General features: G+C 48.8%; 1 protein-coding gene across 1 annotated transcript in view; it reads left to right on the top strand.

The window, feature by feature from the left end:
* Window positions 1–12,954, top strand: part of glra4a (glycine receptor, alpha 4a) — a 38,001-nt gene extending 25,047 nt beyond the window's left edge. The window contains exons 4-9 of the mRNA XM_030369233.1: window positions 441–664; window positions 2,062–2,144; window positions 5,729–5,866; window positions 6,457–6,671; window positions 8,038–8,187; window positions 12,523–12,954. Of these exons, the coding sequence (XP_030225093.1) occupies window positions 441–664; window positions 2,062–2,144; window positions 5,729–5,866; window positions 6,457–6,671; window positions 8,038–8,187; window positions 12,523–12,834 (1,122 nt within the window). The 3' untranslated portion in view covers window positions 12,835–12,954. The remainder of the gene's footprint in view (window positions 1–440; window positions 665–2,061; window positions 2,145–5,728; window positions 5,867–6,456; window positions 6,672–8,037; window positions 8,188–12,522) is intronic.
* Window positions 12,955–13,668: the final 714 nt, after the last annotated feature.

Here is a 13,668-nt window from a genome sequence, read left to right as displayed (position 1 = left end):
ACGCTCTCATCAGCAATCATCTGTAATCGCCAACACTCTCGTGCCTCTTAATTTCTTCATTATATTTTACCACTGTGATACTTTGTTACACACCTTACTCAAAGTTCTGTTCCAGCTCGTGGTAAACGTATGAGGCCACATCAGGGTCATGGAAAGCAGTGCAGCATTTCCTGCATTAATCATAATACTTTGTTATTATTATTAATGCAGGAAGCAATTAGCTGTAAGATGTCTTCCAAACGTTGATGTGTTCTTGCTCAAGACAAAAATAAGCTTGCAAAGACTTACAAGACTAAATAACCTAACCATAAACCAAACAAAAATAAATAAATATACATATCTGTCAACTAATGGTGAATCGTGTCAGTGAGGGACTCCAACATGTGTTCTTCTTCGTTGTCTTCTCTGCGATGCTAACTCGTGCGAGGCGCCCCCTACAGGACTACCGACTGAACCTCTTCCTGCGGCAGAAGTGGAACGACCCGCGGCTGGCCTACAGGGAGTACCCCGACGACTCCCTGGACCTGGACCCCTCCATGCTGGACTCCATCTGGAAGCCCGACCTGTTCTTCGCCAACGAGAAGGGCGCCAGCTTCCACGGGGTCACCACCGACAACAAGCTGCTGAGGATCTTCCAGGACGGCAGCGTCCTGTTCAGCATCAGGTTGTCCGTCCGTCTGTCTGTCCGTCGTCTGCGTGCCTGTCTGTCTAGAATCTCAGCAGAACACTTACCCTCAGGCTGTGTTTCTATAGGGACCGTCTGGATATGATGAAGGACAAAATGTGGGATTCAAGTTTGGATATTTCACAGTTTAATAAACGCACAGCGATAATAACAGGGGAATTAGTAGTTATTTTATGTTAGTTATATAGTAGTAGTTATTTATTAATAGTTATATAGCAATAGTTATTTATTAGGGTTAGGAAAAAAATAACTATAGTTATATAGTTATTTAAAATAACTATAAAACTATAGTTATTTTTGTCCATTTATTTTCACTGTCTTTTCTAACGTGGAGCAGAAACACTGAAAAAAATAAAAGTAGGAGCCGTGATAAGTTGCTTGGGGAACACTTTAAAGTTTACCAACTGCCATCCAGGTTGTGATCTGCTCAGCGATGAAAGAAAGTCTAATTTCCCGGCGACAGTTTCAGAGTCAGATCCGACAGTAAGGGTTACCTACGTGCCTCCAGGACCGTAGACCTGAGTTGGCTCCCGTTAGGGAGTTCATTCATCAGGGGTTCTTAGCGTTCTGCTCTCTGGAAGAACAGCATACGGTATGCCTTCCCCCGCTTTGGGTGGAGAGAACGCGTGCCAGCGTGTATCGCGCTGGCGGCACTCGTCTGTCTCTGGGCGAGGCGTTGCAGCAGGTAATTACGCTGCTCTCTTCTACCCAAACCTCCTAATGGCTCCCCGGCTTCCCCCAGGCTTCTCAGAGGCTCCATGCATCGAGGACATAAGCGGAGCCGCTGTGTTCTCCAATTAGCTGGCGGTTAGCGCCGCGCTAAGTGCAGCCAAATGGCAGCGTAACTCACTGTCCAACTCTCACTTGTTTAATATCTGATTTATGTCGGGATGATCAATTCCTGCTCACTGCCTGATTTCCTGCTCTTTTGCCCTACTTATGCTCTGCTTAATACTTATGCTTATGCTCTCCTCCACATTTTTGTTTTCTATTCACTCTTACTGTGATTCTCTCCCTCTCTCCCTCTCTCTGTGTGTCTCCCTTTCTCTCTCTCTCCCCCTCTCTCTCCCCCTCTCTGTCTCTCTCTCTGTCTCTCTCGCTGTCTCTGTGTGTGTCTCTCTCTCTCTCTCTCTCTCTCACTCTGTCTCTCTGTCTCTGTGTCTCTGTGTCTCTGTGTCTCTCTCTCTCTCTCTCTCTCTCTCTCTCTCTCTCTCTCTCTCACTCTGTCTCTCTGTCTCTCTGTCTCTCTGTCTCTCTCTCTCTCTCTCTCTCTCTCTCTCTCTCTCTCTCTCTCTCTCTCTCTCTCTCTCTCTCTCTCTCTCTCTCTCTCTCTCTCTCTCTCTCTGTCTCTCTCTGTGTCTCTCTCTCTGTCTCAGACTGACTCTCATCTTGTCCTGCCCTATGGACTTGAAGAATTTCCCCATGGACATTCAGACCTGCACTATGCAGCTTGAAAGCTGTGAGTCTTCCTTCCCATTTCCCGGTGTTCCAACCCCCCTCCACCCCCTTCGCCCCCTCCCTTTCTCTTTATCTCCTCGCTTCCTTTCTTTGACTCGGTCTGCATGTTGATCGTTTTTTATGGTCTGCCTCAGTGTAGGATGTCTCTAGAGATTTGGGACATGATTATGCTTCTGTTGGCAAGGTTTCTTCCAGAAAAGGTACATATAAATAATATCTCTTTTATAAAACCGGCAATGAGTTTCTGATTACTCAAATCTTCTTCCCACTTACTTCCACAATGCAGATGGTGTTCATATTTGATTAAACAAAAATCGGAAAAATGTATTTTCTCGTTTTGTGCCTCAGGCACAGATAGCATCCGACCCTGATAAGACCAATTTCCCGAATATAAATAATAGATCTTTCATTTTGGTGTCCCTTATATTACTTGACCCTGGGACGGAGCCTGGAGGTGACTTAATTCACCTTGTGGAGACAAAGGAATAGAGATGTATGAAAAAAAAAACAAGTGAACCGTTGGCAGTGTACTAAATGCATTGCCCCTGTGGCTTTTCCCCACAAGTCAACAAGCCAAACTACTACTTAGCATCTCATTTCACCACAGCAGGCAACATACTGTTTATGTAGACAGGCCAGTTTCCAAGCATCCACCGTACAATACAATTTGAATAATACAAATAAATAGTGTTTCAACACACATCGGCAAGAGAGAGAGAGGGAGAGGGAGAGGGAGAGGGAGAGGGAGAGGGAGAGAGAGAGAGAGAGAGAGAGAGAGAGAGAGAGAGAGAGAGATTAAAGAAAAAGATTTGAGGTTATGTGGAGCTATGGACTCCAAGACTCTTTACTGCCAAAAGGCGTCAGTGGATAAAAAAAGAACCAAGCTAGAGCTCCAGCCCTTTGTGAACCATCAAAGTCCTGGATATACTGGCCTTCTCACGTGCGTTGACTTGAGCCATCACTTTTCCCGGGAATATTCCCTTTAGGGATGGATGCAACAACCCCAACAGTGATTGTGGATGCTGGACAAAATATGCTAAATATGAAGGAAAGGCAATTTAGGTTTTCACATAGATATTTTATTGTCCTTTAATGTCTGTTGCTTAAAGGAGAATACTTGGTTTTATAGGGCTCACATTAAGTGTTAGTACTCAGCATTCTATAATATAAGATTTATTTTAAGTCCTCCTAAATCATAACTTCTTTGGCGTACCTGTTTGCATGCCTGTGCCAGATGCCTACCCCCTACCTGCGGTCCCTTTAAGAAGATGGAGTATTTAACTGTAGATTTGATTCACTATAATATAATTCACCGTGAGTTGCTTTGAATGAAAGCATCTGCTCAAGGACTACATCGTAAAAAAACTCAAATATCGGATTCACTGGCAGTAAACGTTCTCAACGTGTTTTTCCCATAGCAAAAAATGAAGACTAATTATTCTGACGCAGACTATCGCCTGAATCCGATGGTAACCTTCAGAGGTCATCCTCTTCATAAAACAAATCAGACATCTCTGTGCCGGTCAAAGTCGTAACTCTATTCCCTTTTAATATTCCGGACATTTATCAGTTTATTCAGACTCTGCATTCCGTTTGCTATGCTCCTTGACCGTCCTGTTGGAGACGTCTCCACAGAGCTCTCCTCTCTGCTGGTTGAGGCGGGATGTGTGAATGACGTTGAATGCTTCTGGAGAACGAGATAAGTGTGTTGTAGCGCTGCTATTCTTCCGGCGGGAGGTAGTGGATAAGGGATAATACCTTGAATAATTGATGTCTTTGTAATTCGGGGGCCTCAAAGGGCTCCTCAGCCTATCATTCAGACGTGTCAGGAAGCTTGCACTGTGATTGCATGGCCCATGTATTTTTAATACACCTGTAATCAGGCCCAGAAGAGGGTATGACATAGTGGAGTCAATCAGGAAAGAGATTGTTGGCCTGATTGTTGGCCTGTTTGTGTAACTGGGTGAGTGTGTATGGGTGAGAGAGGGGGTGAGTGAGTGAGTGTGTATGGGTGAGAGAGGGAGTGAGTGAGTGAGTGTGTATGCGTGTGAGAGTGAGTGTGTGAGTGAGTCAGTGAGTGTGTATGCGTGTGAGAGTGAGTGTGTATGCGTGTGAGAGTGAGTGTGTGAGTGAGTCAGTGAGTGTGTATGCGTGTGAGAGTGAGTGTGTGTGCGTGTGAGAGTGAGAGAGTGAGGGAGTGTGTATGTGTGAGAGAGAGTGAGTGAGTGTGTATGCGTGAGAGAGTGTGAGTGAGTGTGTATGTGTGAGAGAGAGCGAGTGAGTGAGTGAAGGTGTATTTGTGAGAAAGAGTGAATGAGTGAGTGAGTGTGTATGTGTGAGAGAGAGCGAGTGAGTGAGTGTGTATGCGTGAGCGAGTGAGTGAGTGAGTGTGTATGTGTGAGAGAGAGCGAGTGAGTGAGTGTGTATGCGTGAGCGAGTGAGTGAGTGAGTGTGTATGTGTGAGAGAGAGCGAGTGAGTGAGTGAGTGAGTGTGTATGCGTGAGAGAGCGAGTGAGTGAGTGTGTGTGTATTTGTGAGAGAGAGTGAGTGAGAGAGTGAATGTGTATGCGTGAGAGAGTGAGTGAGTGAGTGAGTGAGTGTGTATGTGTGAAAGGAAGCGAGTGAGTGAGTGTGTATGTGTGAGAGAGTGAGTGAGTGAGTGTGTTTGTGTGAGAGAGAGCGAGTGAGTGAGTGAGTGAGTGAGTGTGTATGAGTGTGTGAGGTGATAACTGCGCCCTCCTCTTGAGTGGTGGCGTCCATCGCGGCCTGGCCGGCTGTTGGCCGGCTGTTGTCCGGCTGTTGGCCGGCTGTTGTCCGGCTGTTGGCCGCCTGTTGGCCGGCTGATGGCCGGCTGTTGTCCGGCTGTTGGCCGGCTGTTGGCCGCCTGTTGTCCGGCTGTTGGCCGCCTGTTGGCCGGCTGTTGGCCGGCTGTTGGCCGCCTGTTGGCCGGCTGTTGTCCGCCTGTTGGCCGGCTGTTGGCCGTGTCTATCCTGCAGTAATAACCCCGTCAGCCTGACGCCGTCTGCACATCCTCAGCCACGGTGTAAACACGTTTACGGCGGGAGAGTGCGAGGGCGTGCGCTCGCTCCGAGGAGAGCGGCCCGCTCAATATGTGCGCAAACATCTCCCCCTGCCTCCCCCACGCCCTCCCCCTACCCTCCCCCCGTTGTCATGAGCAGACATGCGTCTCACGTGCGCCCTTATCCCACCACGACCTTCAAACCACCGCGACACCGCCGCCGCTGCGCTGGCGTGTGACCTTTCGCAGTGACAAACGGCGCGGGCGGCGGCGTCCGGACGGACACGCGGACGTTACATCACCGCGCTCCCCCTCCCCCCCCTCCCCCCCCTCCCCCGGGGTTCATTAACCTTCTTTATTTTGTTCTTTTGTGCGATTTTCAATCATCCGCCGGAGTCCCAGACAGAGCGATGTCTCGGGCTGAAACGGGAACCAGAGCTGCTTTAGTCAGAGATTCTTCTCTCATATTGGGGTTAGGATCAGGGTTAGCTAAAACTGATGTGATTATCACTCTGCCCGCTCCGTGTGTCTCCTGTTCCCTAACTCCCACCGCCCTCCGTCCACAGTCGGATACACCATGAACGACCTGATCTTCGAGTGGCTGGCCGAGAGCCCCGTGCAGGTTGCTGAGGACCTCACCCTCCCCCAGTTTGTCCTGAAAGAGGAGAAGGACCTCGGCTACTGCACAAAGTACTACAACACAGGTATGTAATGTACTACAACACAGGTATGTAATGTACTACAACACAGGTATGTAATGTACTACAACACAGGTGAGTGATGTGCTACAACATAGGTGTGTAATGCACTAAAACACAGATGAGTGATGTGCTACAACATAGGTGTGTAATGCACTAAAACACAGATGTGTAATGTACTACAACTCAGGTGTGTCGTAGACTGCAACACAGGATTGTAATGTACTATTTCCCGTGTCGAGAGACCGATAGACACTGCCTAATCCCATTTCTGGACAAAAACAGGTTGTTCTCTGTTTCCAGTATACACTTGTTGAGCCACTTTTGAGCAACCAGATCTTTTGATGATCAACAGAGTCTTAGTTGTAGAGTAGAAGTCCAACAGAGAGCTCAGTACAACCAACAGAAACATTTGTGTTAAGTTAATTTTAGAAACTCAGGACGATAATGGCAACCACATTTACTCTGTGTCAGTGGATCCCAAGCCGCATACACTCACAATAACAACGTTCTCAAAAGCCTTCATCAAAAATGTAAGCGAGCTCTGGAGAAGTGTAAATAATAGTAAATAAAAAAACGCCGGATCACCTCCACAGGAAAGTTCACGTGCATCGAGGTGAAGTTCCACCTGGAGCGGCAGATGGGCTACTACCTGATCCAGATGTACATCCCCTCGCTGCTCATCGTCATCCTGTCCTGGGTGTCCTTCTGGATCAACATGGACGCCGCGCCCGCCCGCGTGGGCCTGGGCATCACCACCGTGCTCACCATGACCACCCAGAGCTCGGGGTCCCGCGCCTCGCTGCCCAAGGTCAGCAACATGACGACCGTTTCACTCGTTCTTTTGTTTTTCAAATCCGAGATCCAGAGAAGATCTTTTAGTAAGTTGGTTGGATAGGTAGTTCGTTTTTCCCTCTCCTTCTTTTTTGGTTGGTCTTCTCTTAGGACAACTTGGCTGCGCTGAAGAGAGTAGAATTAGAGTATTTGCTTCGAATTAGTAAGTTCTAAGTCTTTCCTTGTGAGCATCCACACGTTCTGCTATTTGGTTGTACCCTTGAAGGATAATAGACTGATGTAGGAGAGTCGCTCACCAGCTGGTGCGTACAAGATGTTGTTTGAATTCCCTCCTCTAGGCTAGAGGAGGTTGTGAACCATATGTTTTGGTTAGTTATTCAAAAAGAAACCGAAAGCAATTGAAAATTATGAATTAAAAATGTTCCCAATTTTCTTAGTTCAGTGGAGTAAACAGAAATCAATATTCTACTCCTTGCTGCACTGGTAAACACAGTGACCCTTCTGATGCAAGCTACCCTTAGTCATAGCACCATGTAAACGTGTTGCCTTTTGAAATCTCAGTGAACCCAAATTCATCGTCTCTGGTTTTAAACGTGTTATTTGTCTGTGATGATCTTGACATAGAAGTCGACCACATTTGGTCACTTCTGCTTGAATAATGCAGTAATTGAGTGAAAACAGCTGTAAAATCGGATCCGTTCCGAAGTCTCTGCCACGCGGTAAGCGAACGTTCTACTCTGCTCTGAACCGAGAGCTGAAGACAGTGTGTGGATGTGTGGTTCTGCGTCTGGCCAGCGGTTAATGACAACGGCGGCATCAGAAGAGAGGATTTAGCTTCTGTGGCACTAACGACACAGTGTGTGGCCGATGTATAAATAATATTCATCATAATGACGAGATGGGGATGTAACCATGGGGACAGTTCCTCCCCCCTCCTTCCTTTTTTTTTTTTTAAATCTCAGCGTTCAAATCAAACCGAAACAGGGGGTTCACACCCACTTTAAGCACTGATGAACGTTTGAACACAACCCGAGATGTGTTCCAGTCATCTATGCTGAGGTTCCCGCCCCCCTCAGAGAGTAGTCTCTCCGCCCGCTGCTTCCTCAGCAGGCCTCCCTGAAGTGTTCCTGGACACGCCTCCTCTCCCCAAGGACCGGCCCGCAGCCCCTCCGGGGTCCCGGAGCCGGACTGACCCACGGCCGCGCGTCAAGCTGCGCCCCATCCCACTGACGCATTATCCTCTCTAGGCCGTCCCAAGGATGTTGGTCACCGCGGCAACTAAACAACTCTCATTAGTCCCGCGGGCGCCGTCGATCGGCCAACGAGCGCTGTGTGACCTTGTCCCTCCCCCCCCTCCCCCCCCCCCCCCCCCCCCCCCCCAGGTGTCCTACGTGAAGGCCATTGACATCTGGATGGCCGTGTGTCTGCTGTTTGTGTTCGCCGCGCTGCTCGAGTACGCCGCCGTGAACTTTGTCTCAAGGCAGCACAAGGAGTTCATCAGGCTGAGGAAGAGGCATCGGCGGCAGAGGATAGTGAGTGTAAATCACACGTGCACACGCACGCACGCACACACACACACACACACACACACACACACACACACACACACACACACACACACACACACCGCAGGCACACACACACACCGCGGGCACACACGCCATGCAGGCACACATAGACGCGTGTACAAGAAACACACAAACATACAAATAGACCAGACATATAGTCGCAGAGACGCACACAGACATTAGCCCCTGCACGCGCACATGCACACAAGCGCACACACACACCGCAGGCATGCATAGACGGGCTCACAAGAACACACAAACTAGACCAAACATATAGTTGAAGAGGCAACACACAGACAACACACATGCACACAGACATAAGCCATTACACACACACTCACACACACACACACACACACACACACACACACACACACACACACACACACACACACACACACACACACACACACACACACACACACACACACACACACACACACACGCAGACGCAAAGACACACACAGGGAAATACATATTGCTGCAAAGTCAGGTCAAACACACACATACACACACACACACACACACACACACACACACACACACACACACACACACACACACACACACACACACACACACACACACACACACACACACACACACACACACACACACACACACACACACAGAGGGAAAACACAGAAAGACAGCCTCAAAGTCCTTGTCACATTCTGAAAACACGGTCTCTGGGCAGGGCGAGCCGCAGTATTCTCAGGACGTGAACCGGGCGACCGGCCACAGCTGGCTGTCATATTGCATGAGGGAGACGGGCTCATCTCGCATCGCCCCTGCTCGTCCCTGCTGTTAGCGTTGACCACGACAAAGATGGCCTGATCATTCCTCCCTCTGTCGCTGCCTGTTCATCTCAGAGCCTCGACTGCCCCTCACACAGATCACCAGCTCCAGCGTGTGAAGAACCCCGGTGTTATGTAAGGGGAGCTGGATGAGATCGGGAGGCCACAGCCTCCAGGTCCAATCAGGTTGAGACTGAGTGAAGCTGGTCTTCAAGTCAAGTCCATCAATTGAAGTTGTAAGCCCCTGTGTGGGTAAAACGCAGACTTTAAACCAACATAAACGGTGGATATTGGTTATTGGATTGAGTATCATTGCTTTGACAGGAAGCGATGTAAGAGGAGATTTAACAGAAATGTAAAAATGTTTTAATAACAACCAAAAGTAATGCAGAAAAGCAATACCACTTCCCCTTGTCATTGTTTACAATTAATCCGATTTCATATTCCGGGATGCATTAAAACACAGTTTCCACACACGGCACTGGTGCCCTCTTGTTTTCAGACAACCAGGGTAGAGAGATATGAGACCTCTACACGGTCATCCACAACAAGACGAAAACATAAAAGCAAGACGTGCATGTCCTATTAAAAGCTTTGCAGACAGCCTGGACAGCCTCCAAGACATATGGCAAAAGCCCCCGTGCTCGGACCAAGAAATCCGGCAGATTTACGGGACTGTCTGCTGCACCTAAAATCAATACAGAGAGTGAAAATGATGTTCTGGAAAGTGAGAAGGACTCTACCTGTCCACATCAATGGCACAATTACTTCCAGCCCAGGCAGTTTGAGTTGCCACTCATCTGTCTGGGGGGTATTGACGCCATGCCCGGATGTGTTCCTCCGGACAGAAGTGGGGGGTTTCGATGAGCCCTACGGAAGCCCAGACTGACCAGGTTTAATCGATACGTCTTTGACTTTTATTCAGCTTTCTGAACAGGTTGCGTCCATTTCTGTGTGTGTGTGTGTGTGTGTGTGTGTGTGTGTGTGTGTGTGTCTGTGTCTTTGTATTTCCAAGTGGAGATGCAGCCCCCTGTGGTCTTCGCCGTAACTGAAATCGGTTTCTAAAGCCTTTCTCCCCGAGCGACGTCACGGTTGTCACATTATCGCATTATCACAATTCCATAGGGTGCCGCTTTAAATGCCATGGATCTTTTTTTTCATCCTCGTCCAATCCGTCACCAGATGAGATCTGAGATCCGGACCTATCCCTTTATGCTAGGTGCTTCACTTTAGTCTCATGAAAGCCAAGTGGATAATCACGTTACGCAATTTATGAATATGGGAAAAGGCCGGAAGAGGCAGATATCCAAAACAACTGACGTCGGGCCCTCGAGGCGTGCACCAGAGTTACTACCTCCGACCCCTTGCTGCGCGTAGTCGGCCCGTTTTAGGTTTCCTTCTTGCGCCTCATTCTTTGTAAAGCGAGCCGCTGGTCAGCCGCCCCAGAGTCCCTGCGGAGAGCGAACAATACCACTGACAGCGGCGCCAGCTGTGGCCCTGAACCAGCCGCCCAGCCTCGGGTCTCTCCCTCGGATCCCACCCTCCAACCCGATGATTCTCCCCTCAGCCGCCCCGAATCGTCCAGGTCCCTTCAGCCTCCCCAGTACACCTGATTAGGTCCTGTTTCCCCCCCCCCCCCCGACAAACAGACCCCGCCCACCAGATTCTTTAGAAGGGTTATCCTCAGATCTCCAAAATAGTGTCCTTTATCGTCTCTTTGGTGGCCTCTCAGCTGTCATCACAGGGAGTGCAATGTGTTTCACCCTCAAGGCCTAGCCAAGAACATTTCTAAATCCCTCTTCTTTTTTTTTGGCCTTGCACCACCTCCAAGGATGTTCACCAGTACCAAGTACGAAATAACTTTGAACTTTTTCTTAAGTTTGATAGCCACTGTGGTACACGTTAAAAGCATTGACATTGAACATTGTTTTTGCTTCTTTTAATGGTCTGTTAAGTGTTTCTGCGTTTCTCCCTGGTGTAGTCTCTGACGTGAAATATAGGGGGGGAGTATGTTTGACTGAACACCCTTGACTGAACACACTTCATACCGACCAATTATTGCATCCCGAAGGTGAAATCATGTCCACGATACTTTTTTATATCCACAGTCGTGAACCTTGCGCTAAAATAAGATTGGATCTCATCCCAACCAATCAGAGTGGCCGCGGTGAATGTCACTGCGCCACATGATCTCTGCACATTGACCAGAGAGATGAGAACCTATTATCTCTTAGGGGAACACACTGGTACAATTCAGGGCTTGATATACCGGATGCTGGAGATAAGAGCAGAAGGGATAATTAAGTGAGGCTGGAAGAGCGACTGCCTCTGGTTTGACCGTTACCGTGGGGTCGTTTGTCATTGGGACAACATTTAGGGACCCAACAAAGTTCCGCTGGCAATTGATCAACCGTTCTCTGAGAGGAGACAAAGGATGTTTAAGGGGGAGATGGTGTGTCAGGCGACTAAATACCATCACAACAACCAAACATCCGAGTCATTTAAATGTCAAAGCTGTCTGCCATCGTTTTCCTGTCTTGCTTTCTTTCATTCATTCGCTGCATGAATAGAAAAGGAACAACGAAGTTTCATATTCAAACTAAGACAAATCACATTCGTTTACCGGGAGTAGGATGTCTTCTGAGCCTTCGTTTGGCTTGTGCGTCGAGGTCAACGGGGGGTCGGCACGAGTTGAATTGCGTTGACCTATCGGGCCTTGCTCAAAGTTTGTATATTGTATATATGTATATTGACAGCAATGAGTCTTCCAAAGTAATCAGTGGCAAGCGTTTCACAGCCAAGGTTGATCTGAAATCGGAAGGCCAAGGTGGGCGGACCACCTGGGGAACTCGAGGGTCAGGGAGAGGTCGAGATACTCACAGAGAGGGAGAGAGAGAGAGAGACGCAGATAAACAGACACAAGGGGTCAACACACTTAGGAGACCTCTCACTGACTACTGATCACCCGATGGAGATCGCTCATGTCCACTGCCCCCCCCCGCCAAATGAACTGTCAGAGTTAAGGAGGGGCTCTATTAATATTCCCTTCAAGGGGAAGGAGGCGAGGGTCTCATTCAGAGTGTTTATCTTGTTCCGCCATCTCTCCCGCTGCCCTTGCTATATCAGAGGGAATGTAAATGAGTTAGCTTCACTCAACATACTCCATCTCAAGCCACGGCCTAAAAGGAAAACCAATCGCTCACAAAGTCTATTGTTTTAGAAATGTCTCGCTCTAAAAGGCCATACTTAGAAGTGTTGTCCAAAATAAACGCTGCAATTCCCAAGAGCCATTAACGATTGTCACAGAAAAGGCTTTTGACACTCTGACCGAGGGCTGATTTGCGGATTCGCTGACGATTTATAAAGTCTGCATGAATGGGTGAATGTTTGGCAATATTGTGAAGCGCTTTGAGTGGCCACTGGTTAGAAAAGCGCTCTATAATTGCAGTACATTTTACAATTATTATATTTTCTTACCGATTTGCTTCCGTCTTCTCCCCAGGAGGAGGAGCTGGTGCGGGAGAACCGGGGCTTCTACTTCAGCGGCTACGGCCTGGGCCACTGTCTGCAGTCCAAGGACGGCACGGCGGTGGAGACCGCCACGGTGTTCGCCCCTCCGCCGCCGCCGCCGCGCCCCGTGCCCGTCGCCACCTTCTACGACGCCGACGCCCTGCGCAAGCGCTTCGTGGACCGCGCCAAGCGCATCGACACCATCTCCCGCGCCGTCTTCCCCCTCAGCTTCCTCTTCTTCAACATCTTCTACTGGCTCACCTACAAGGTGCTGCGGCACGAGGACATCCACGCCAACGTGTGAGGCGTCCGTCGATCCGTCGCCCTGCGTTTCAACGCCGGCGGCTGCGTTTGTTTTTCTTTTTATCTTTGTATCGTCCTTTCTGAACCAGACCTGCCTGTGAGAACCACGTTAGGAGTGGGAGGGGGGCGGGGGGTGGGGTGGGGGGGGGGGGGGGGCCGGGGGGGGGCGTCGGAGGTCTTCGTTCGTTGCCAGGCTGTTAACTCTGCTCAGGTGCATCTTGGCTGATCTCCGAAGACGTGATTGGGAGGAAAAAATTCTGGCAGAAAAAAGTTTAACTCGTAGCAAATTGGGTCCGTGAGGGAGTGTGTAGGGGGGTGAGGAGGGGGTGAGGAGAGGTGAGGAGGGGTGAGGAGGGGTGAGGAGGGGTGAGGAGGTAGCCATGTGTCGCTTTTGCTCTTTTAATCCGTTGTGGATTTTGTTTTTGGGTTTGTTTGTTTGTTGGTTTTCTGGCCAGGATTGCAGCAGAGACAAACGAGCCTTAGATGAGTGACAGGCGCGCGGAACGAAGGCCAATCACATCGCTGAGATCCACTGACTTGAATTTCAACCATGCATCTTCGAATGAATGTTTTTCAAACTCGACGCGTGAAGACGTTTTTTTACAACTCTTAGATTGCCGAACCAATGGGTCACGGGCTGGGTGGGCTTGTCTTTGATATTTACCAGTGTTCGATTGGGGTAGTGATATGTTTTAACTACTTATATCAAGAGATTATATATATATATTATAGTGTATAAAACTGTACATAAGACAAAGCTGTTCAGTAATTGCACAGAGCACAAATGTGTATTTCCTCTCTACATTTTCTCAAAATTTAAATAAATTGATATTCT

This window comes from Gadus morhua, chromosome 10 (genome assembly GCF_902167405.1).
Source record: "Gadus morhua chromosome 10, gadMor3.0, whole genome shotgun sequence".
Lineage (NCBI taxonomy): Eukaryota > Metazoa > Chordata > Actinopteri > Gadiformes > Gadidae > Gadus > Gadus morhua.
Note: the sequence above shows the minus strand (reverse complement) of the source record. Positions and strands in the feature narration are given on the sequence as shown.